The sequence below is a fragment of the Corvus brachyrhynchos genome, unplaced genomic scaffold (assembly GCF_000691975.1).
Source record: "Corvus brachyrhynchos isolate BGI_N302 unplaced genomic scaffold, ASM69197v1 scaffold331, whole genome shotgun sequence".
Lineage (NCBI taxonomy): Eukaryota > Metazoa > Chordata > Aves > Passeriformes > Corvidae > Corvus > Corvus brachyrhynchos.
Window position 1 is genome coordinate 5,206,294 of NW_008237229.1, and position 9,296 is coordinate 5,215,589.

The 9,296-nt window shown below is 36.8% G+C and overlaps 1 protein-coding gene across 1 annotated transcript in view; it reads left to right on the forward strand.

Moving 5' to 3' along the window:
* The window catches only part of DOK6 (docking protein 6), a 170,079-nt gene that overhangs the window by 93,060 nt on the left and 67,723 nt on the right, over positions 1-9,296 (forward strand). The window contains exon 6 of the mRNA XM_017729439.1: positions 2,935-3,073. Coding sequence (XP_017584928.1) covers positions 2,935-3,073 — 139 coding nt within the window. The remainder of the gene's footprint in view (positions 1-2,934; positions 3,074-9,296) is intronic.

Below are 9,296 nucleotides of genomic sequence, written 5' to 3' on the forward strand. Positions count from 1 at the left end.
AGATTTTCACCTGAGAATAGAATAGAATAGAATAGAATAGAATAGAATGGAATAGAAAATACCCAAGAGTAGACTGGACTAGACTAGACTAGAAAGTCTAAACTCAGATTTTCACCTGAGTAAAGGAATAATCTTCTGAGGTGATGACCACGAAAACTTCACTATGGCAAAGGGATTCATCCCCTTAGGAGACAGATTATTAATAAGAAGTTTAAATAGAAGAAAGAAAGTTTTATGCTAACAATTTCTGCTGCTTTTACCTGGTTCAGATGTGCCTGGTAACAACTGCTTCATTCTTTGGGGCATTAAATCCTATTAAACTTCAAGTTGAGTTAGGGGAATTCAGCACTTTAAAAAATGATGCCCATAATTCTCCTTCACCTCCAATTTTGAGCAGCTGTGTGCATACCATCCATCATTAGCCAGGGAAGCCCTCATGGGGAGGCTGGTGGCAATGGCTTTCCAACACTGGTGTGACATGTCCACCACTGCTGAGGCTGGGAAGCAAGGCAGCATCCTGTGCATTGGGTGAGGTGCCAGGGCAGTGCCACAGCCTGCACCAGTGCCTCCAGCCAGGGACAGACCCTACTCTGGTCAGCAGTGCTGGTGGCTGGGATTTGTGTGGTGAAAACAGGCAGCTAAGTTCTGAATGTTAATCATGCCCCATTGCCTGCTTCCTTGTTTTTATCGCTGTAGGATTTTTTATCCTCTGAAACCAACAAAAAGATCATATTTTCCTTCCATTTCTGAAATCCCATCCTTTTTCCCAGACTTTCCATTTCACGCCGTTTGAATTTTATTAAGATCTCTTTACACAAGAGCAGAGTACTGGCTATATGATGCCCTGAGGGATCTGAAAGGCTGTTGCCATAATGTCACAAAACTCTGGGGACATTTTATTTCCACCAGAAGCTCTTTGGAGGACTGTGGCTAAGGATATAACACATCTTAAATGTTTACAGCAGGGATCTTGATCTCCACTGGAATCTAATACAAAAGCTTTCTTTTTTTAATCTCTTAATTAGCACATCACATTAACACAGTTTAAATAATACCTACCTATTAAGTGGATTGTATTTTATATATGTTTTGCAATGAAGAAAGCTGGTATTATTCCACAATTATGGATAATATTGTTAATCATATATTCTTAAGACTATGAATTTCTTTTCAATACCTCAGTTGATCACTACAAAGTATTTTCACCAGGTATTTTCCAGAAGCACCTCTGTTTACTGCTTCCAATACTTCCTGTTCTTCCCAAACACAGACATGCATAAATTCTTTGTAGGAGGCTCACAGTAGCGTGTCTCCTCCAGTGAACAGGAAAAGATTTTTTAAGTGTTAATAAGGTTTTATTTTCACTGGTCAACCTTGAAATCAAAAGCAACTTCTGAACACTCAGTAGTCCCTTATATAGCACAACAGTCCTGTTTAGATGACTTTTAAAATGAAATTGTTTGGGAAGCCATATTCTAATTTGACAAAAAGATAAGTCTCGTGAAAAAAAGTATTGTATTTTCAAAAAGCTGCAGTATAACAGGGTGTGTATGTGCATGCATAGAATATAGTAGGAGACATATTTAAATTATTATTTAAGTAAAATAGTATAGATATGTTCATTTGATGGGAATTTTTTTTGTAAAATTTAATTCGTGAATAATCATACAGAATCTGGGATGCAAATTCTAAAGATAACGATATTTAAAAACCCATTTGAATGTTGAACAATTTGGGACACATTTTTCTAAAATTTTTAAAATTCTGTATGTTTTGGGCTTTCTGGGATCATGCTGAAGATACTGGGATATTAACAAAATTTGATTTCCTTAAAAATAATGTAAACATCCAAAATATTAAAGGAGTATGCTATTTTAAGGCAAATCAAAATCTCTCTATTGTTGATGCATGTTATGCATCAGTGACTCAAGTCAAAAACTTTCTGTCACCAATAACTGAAAATCTTTACAGGAGGTATCAGACCAAATAAAAAGGATTTTTGAAATTCCGTTTCTAAAACTGCAAGAAGTCTATAAAAAATACATAAATCAGATACTGATGATATAATGGAACTACTAATATAAATACATTGAATTGTGCCACTGTTTAACAGCATGTACATCCTCCAAGTAACGGTCACACAGCAATCTAACATTGTTTCCTACTCCTATTTCCTGTGTTTCCCAGACCTTTTTGTCACTGTATTTACTATGTACCACTCTTCTTCCTCAGAACAATGCCTCACTGATATCACAGATAAGGATAACAGCAGTGGCTCTCTCAAAAGAAGAAAGTAAATTTTATTTCTGGAGGTTTTTTCATTATTTAATCTTCTTTTACAACAGAAACTGTTCCCATTCTCAAATAGACTGAATGGCTTTTCTAATTATCAGGATAGCTTTGGATGCTGCCTCACAAAAATGTACTGACAGAGGTAGTAATAATTTAACCCTTTTAATGCTGTCTTTCAATACTTCTCTGTAGTGATTAACCATAATAGCATTTTTAATTGCTCAGTGTTCTCTTAAAATGTCAGATTTTCAAAGTCATGATGTACTACGTATTTCTGGCATCAACAGGTTAAAAGACTTAAATTTAGCTCCCACTTACTGGTGCAGACATTAGGAAAAAATGGCAGAAATAACTGACTCTATTACCTCAAGTTCTTATTCCATGGTAAAGCTTATTTTTAACTATCCAGATGTTGATTAAAACGGAATTTAAAAAAATATGATAATAAAGTTCTGCCCATCTCTTGGAATATGTCTCTCTCTGATGGTAAAAATAACTGCAGATGTTTGGAATTTCAGAGTTTAACTACATCTCTAAAGTTGGCATTTGCTACTGTAAGGTATGCACTTCTTATAATAGTTAGATAAAATTACACAGTGCTTTTTTTTTTTTTCTTTCCATTCTGCTTAAATCTCTCTGCAGGATGTGTGACACAGGAGAAGGGCTGTTCACCTTTCAAACACGGGAAGGAGAAATGATATATCAGAAGGTCCATTCCGCAACACTGGCAATAGCAGAGCAGCATGAAAGATTAATGATGGAAATGGAGCAGAAGGCAAGGGTAAGGTCCTTTCACCAAAAGTATTTAAACTTATAAAAATTGGTAATAAACCAAATTTGGTGGATCCAACTGTAACGATGGTATCAGCTGTGTGGCTGAGACAAAACAGACTCAGATTTATGTATTTTCATGGTCAGGGATCCTCAGTGCGTGCTGCAGAATGATCTTTTGTAGGGGACTTTTTGGAATGGTGGATACCGTTAGACATGAGATCCATGGTCACCTTCTCTGAAATTCTGGCTCTGTTACTCAGAGATTAAACCTTTAGCTTATGTGTTGACTACTGATGAATGAGTTTTAATTGCTTCTCATGGCCTCAAAGGTGGAAAAAAACTCCAGTATAAACACTTCTAGGTGACATGTTCTGTTTTTCTTAACCCCTGAAAGAAATTACTTTTTCTACACTATAAGTAGCAATGCAATATCAGTTCAAAAAGAACTATTTTAATATTTTTAGTTCAGAATTTCCAGTTTGCACAAGCTGTGTTTAAGTGACTACTATTGAAAGATTTGGAGTTCTTTTAAGACAGCAAGTAAAATGTTCACCCTGCATGCTTAGAAGTAGAGATGGTCTTTAATGATTGTTCTGGAAAGCTGACTTGCAGATCAGGGAACCTAGTCTGCATGCTTTTCTTCTGAGATGACCATGATTCTCTGCATATCTTCTTCCCTAGACAGAGATTTTAGGTTAACTGTGGCATTTCCTTTCCTCATCCATAGTGTACATGCCTACAGTCATGTAAACATGACTTACATGCATCTATTCCCCATGCTCCACCAAATGTCAAAATATCTTTCTCACTCTCCTGAGACAAAGGGTCTTGCAAGGAGCAACCTGAGACCCCAATATTCAACTGTTCTTAATTACTCCTCAGATATTGGAGAATCAGACAATGTTAAGGGATGGAACTGAACCTTAAAGATCATCTAGTTCCAACGTCCCCTGCCGTGGACAGAGATACAATTTTCCTTATTCACTGAAAAATAAACTAGAAAAAGACTTAGATTTCCATGTCAAAAGTCTGCTATGTTGAATGTTCCTCTCAGACTTTGCATGTCCTTTATGAGAATCTGAATTGGGAAGCCATTAAAATGGCCCTTTTTTTGTGGTTTATGAAAAAAAGGAAGATGGATTTTTCCATAAAACTACACAAAGTAGGAACCTTTGCATAATAGTTGAGATGCACAAACTTTGCAGAGGAAATGCAGGAAGAGGAGAGTTTGCAATAAAGATTAATAAGGAGCAATTGCTGGAAAATCCAACACAAGGTAGAATAATTGGAAGTCTATGTACAGTAGAACTGCTGGCAAAAAAACACTGCATTCTGCTGGGCAAAAAGTGGTTGAATAATAGGAAAAAAACAGGAAAAAAGCATCATTGTTTTATAATGTGCTTGCTTTTAAAGTGTCTACACCAGTAACAGAAATTAGAACATTTTCCTGCTGCCGTAATAAATGCTCAGACCAGGATCATACAGGATTTTCCTTTTACAGAGCCATCACTTTCAGCTCTTCCACCTGCCAATTAGCAGCTTTGCTGCTTTGCAAAGCCATTTCCATTCTGCCATCAGATGACTTCCTTGAAACCACATTTATGAAGGCTGTGGCCATATGGTCTGTAATATCAAACTCTGAGCGAGAGCAGGATGAGAAATAGAAATGACTCATCAGCCACGCCATGTATGATGTGATGTACTTGTCTCCTGGATGAGGCTGCTCTGATCTGCACAAGGAGATCAGTAGAGGCCCCCATAGGCTGCTGTGGGCTGTGTAAAAGAGGCTGAAAAACCTGTTGATTTTATGGTTCAACTAATAAACTAATGTTAGTTTGGATTTCGAAACTCTGCTGCTCCGAGCTGGTGAGATGCTGAACATGTGTCATCTGCGACATCTGAGTTTAATTCATATTAGAAACAAAATCTAAAGATACCAAATAGACTAAGTACATATTATATAGCATTTCTCAAATATAATTGCATCTAATTCCAACAGTTTCACCAAATACCTATATGTATTTTTTCCATAAGATTGGAAATTTAAATACAAGCAAAAGAATATCTTAAATCAGGGATTTAGAGGTCATAAATGTCTTTCAGGTCTTCTCAAAGCTTGACATTTGATTTTTTTATCTATAGATCTATACTTGAGGGCTTTTGCTGTTTCCTGAGCCTTTCTGTAATGAACAGCTCAAGTTTAACAGTGTTGAATTAAATCTTATATATATATATATATATATGAAAATGAAAGAATTTCTTAAAAGTAAAGAAAGATGAATGCTATATCCATTATTATTATATGAATGCTATATCCATTATATATTATGTGAATTGCTATATCCATTATCTATAAGAAAAAGAAAATATATGCAACAGTAATCATTACTTCTTCCTTCCAATCGTTAGAAGTCATTTATTAGAAAGGACTCTTGTGTATATTTGTGTTCTATCCTAAATGTTAACATATTTTAAGTAATGAATACACTGAAGTTTCATTTAGTTTTTACCAGATTATAATAGGTTAGAATCTAGTATAAGAACTGAATACAGCTTATAAAACAAATTAAAGTGAATTTTTCTACCAGAGCAACCTTGATGAACTATACAGATTATGATTACCTTTCATAGTAAATATGAAAGTACATCATCTTGATAATACAAAAATAGCAAAAAAACTAAGTACAAAACACACCAAAAAAAAGAAGCCAGAAACAAATTCTGGTAAAGAAAAAAGATAAAATTAGTTACTGCCGCCAGAGAGTTGTCAGATAAAAGTATTGCAGACAGCCACAGGCCACGTTTACTCCATTTATGGAGGTACCTGCACACAAAAATTATTTTCCACAATGCTGAACAATAAATTCATTTTTATGCTAAAAAATCTTTTGCTCAGGCCAAGTAACATGTTGGATAACTATGTTAATAAGAGACAGACATGAGAAGGAAACTAATTCTTCCCATTGCCTTTGAAGGTGCAGGGACTGGAAGCAAAAATGTTCTGTGGCAGCTTGTACAGTACCAAATCTGTCTCTTGGACACCTCAAGCAGAAGCCCAGTCAGTTTAAGAAGGCAATCATGTGCACACTTTCATCTTCTGCCTATTTTCCTTTTGAATTGTAACACTGGAAGAAAGACCTGAAATATGAGATCAGTAGTCACTGGCATAGGTGTGGATTCGAGCCGGTTATTGGTTTTACTGAGATCAAAGCAGACTGGATTTTATTTAAAAAATTCAGCAAAGTGGACACTGATCTAATTTAGCTCAGGTGGTTTTCTTGATTGAATTTGAAATGTTGCGCTGGCAGAGTGATAGTGTTTTATGCTTGCTTTGTTTGGGACAATAACAAGTTTGGGCCAATGCTAGTACTTAAATTGAAATTCTGTTCAGGGAAATTGTTACCTGAATATTCACTTTTTTCAGTCTTTGCTTTTTTGATGGATCACTGTAATAGCGATGATAATTCTGTTTTGTAGTTGTTTTGTGGGAGAGAGGGCAATATTGCAGTGGTCTTTAGTGCTTTTAGTTTCAAGATAACAAATTAAAAAGAACAATGACAGTCTTTCTATTTACATGCTTTTATTTTGTGTGTTATCCACATGAGAGTGTCAGCAACTTTCCTTTTTTCACCTGAACAAACCTCTTGGTTTTTCCTCTCTCCCTCCCCCTCTCTGCCCTCTGACCCTTTCTTTGTTTGTTTGTTTTTTCCTGTGTAGTATTTAGAAGTCTGGTTGGATTATTAATCTTGAAATTACTGTGCAAAAAAAAAGTATTAGCCTCAGGAATGGCCTGTATCCCTCCACTGGCTGTAGCCTGATGCTGAGCATGGAAGATGCATGTTTGGGTGTCTAACAGCCAGCTCTATCTCTTCCCTGTCCCCAGACTGGACTGCAAGCTCTTTTCACTTCCTTTCTCTTATCTGACTGAGCCAATTCAGTTTGGTAGTTTGGCCAAAAAAACCCCAAAAACTACCTAAAAGGAGCAGGCTTCTGCAGGTTTACTGAACTGAATTGGTTTACAGAGGCAGCAGTGAACCATTAGATCTTCTCAGTTGTCCTGTCCTGAGGAGAGAAAGAAAAAGAATAATTCATCCTCCATAAATGCTTTGTCTACAAGAACACTGAGTATCCTCCTCCTTGCCATCAGGAGATGATGTTGGGTTTGGTGATCCTTTTTTAAAGAGTCTGTATTCAGATGGTTTTTTACACGAGCATATGAACAGTTGTTCTTAGCAGCCCTCATCTATCTAACCTCTACACCAGGATAACATAGCATTGGAATTTTAATCTCTGATTTTCCTCTCTAATGCCAGCTTTGATCCTCTGCCACTCAACTTCCATTGAAAACACTCCTGATGTAGCTTCTGCCCTCACAGTTGTTCAAGTGTAGAAAATGGGAGGTTAAGAGCTGTAGATTTCCTATGTTATGACTACCCATATGAGGGAGGAAGTCTGAGGAAATACTTATACCTTTTTAGCCCTATAAATTACTTCTTTCAAGAGCTGCCAGTAAAAACTTACTATGTAATCTCAAAAGAATAAAAATTTACAATGTGCAAAAAAATAAGCCTAAATAAGATAGCACTATAATTGATGTTAGCCAGCTGAACTTAATCAAACATTAGTAAAACTGAAGTATAAATGCAGGAATAAATTATAATGGCCCAAGTTTCATAACTTATTATTACTGGAAGTTTTCTATATCATTTGTTTTACTTTAGACAGCAGAGCTAAAAGCCATTTTAGATTGTGATCTTTTTAACATTTCCTGGGAGATAAACACCTCTATGAAACACTGCCTCTGTATATTTCTATTCTCATTATTTACAAGTCTTGTCTTTAAAATTCAACTTAATATAAATGAAAGAGTCATCATGATAGATTTCTGTCATTAAAAAAAAAAAGAACATAGTATCAAAGAGTTTCTATGTATTATTTCTTTAAAAGACATTGTTAGGAGGGAAATAATGAACATACCAAAGAATACAAATATCAGGCTATGTAACTGGGGTTAAGGAGAGGTTGAATAGGAAGGTGGTTAAAAAATAAGCCTGGGAGTCATTTTTCTTATATGGAACAGAATGCATTTCATAAAAGCGGTCTGAGGATAAATATAAATTACAGTATTGTCAGACAGAGTATTAATAAGAATGTAAATAGAATTAAAAATATTAATGTAAATTTGTAGCGGGTTCACTTTGAAACCGGGCAGAAACACCAATTTAGTGTAGTGGTTTGGTCCAAAGTACTCATTACTATTTACCTTCTGTGAGATAAGAATTAGGAGAAAGCAAAGCAGGCACAAAACTTAAAAGAATATAAAGAAGTTTATTAACAGACCTAAAAGGAAGGAAAAAAAAGTCAGACCACACCTTCAGAACACTTCTCCTCCCCCCACCTTTCCCCCTTATCCCACTGTAAAAAGACAACCCTTGAGATTTTCAGTCAGTTTACCACTTCTGTAATAACCTTGCTCAGTTCACTTAGGGAGAGGAGTCTCTCTTGCTCATGCTACGGAGATGTCTCCACAAGAGGTCCTCTCGTGGCTTCAGTATCACAGCGAGACAGCTGCCCGAGTTGGTTCTCTACTTGCATGTGAGAGTCCTTCCCCCGACTTGCAGCTTTTCCCACAACTGCTTTCGAGGGTCCAATCTTGAGCTATTGGGGTACCATTTTAAGGTTGAGCTGTTCAGAAACAAAGGTTCTCTTCACCCATCTCTGGGAGCATCTTCATCTCTAGGAATAGAGGCCCTCCCCCTTCCCTGGGAGCAAAAGGGTCCTCATCATCTTCATCTCTAGGACTATCTCTGGGAGTATCTCTAGGAACAGAAGTCTTCTCCTTCCGATTGGAGCAAGTCCTCATCACTTCCATCTCTCCCTGTTCAAACTTCTCCTCAAATTACAGCTGCTTCGGCATTTGCTTATTCCAGCACGGGTACTTTTGCTCACAAGTACAAGCTGAACACTCCCCTCCCCATGCTTTCATGACATTACAACAGGTACTCTGATATATCGTAGTCTATCACCACCATAGCTTCACAACCAAATTTCAGCTTTAAGCATCTCCTCTTTCTCCCCCCTCAGGATTTGAGCTCTTCCTTCTTTACTTAATGTCTGCAGGCTCCATCTGTTCTGGAGGAAACTTACAGCGCTAAAAGGGTTAATCTCCCCCAGCCCTGCAGCTGGAATTCGCTTATCGCTGTTGGTCACATGAGCTTTGCCGGGCAGCA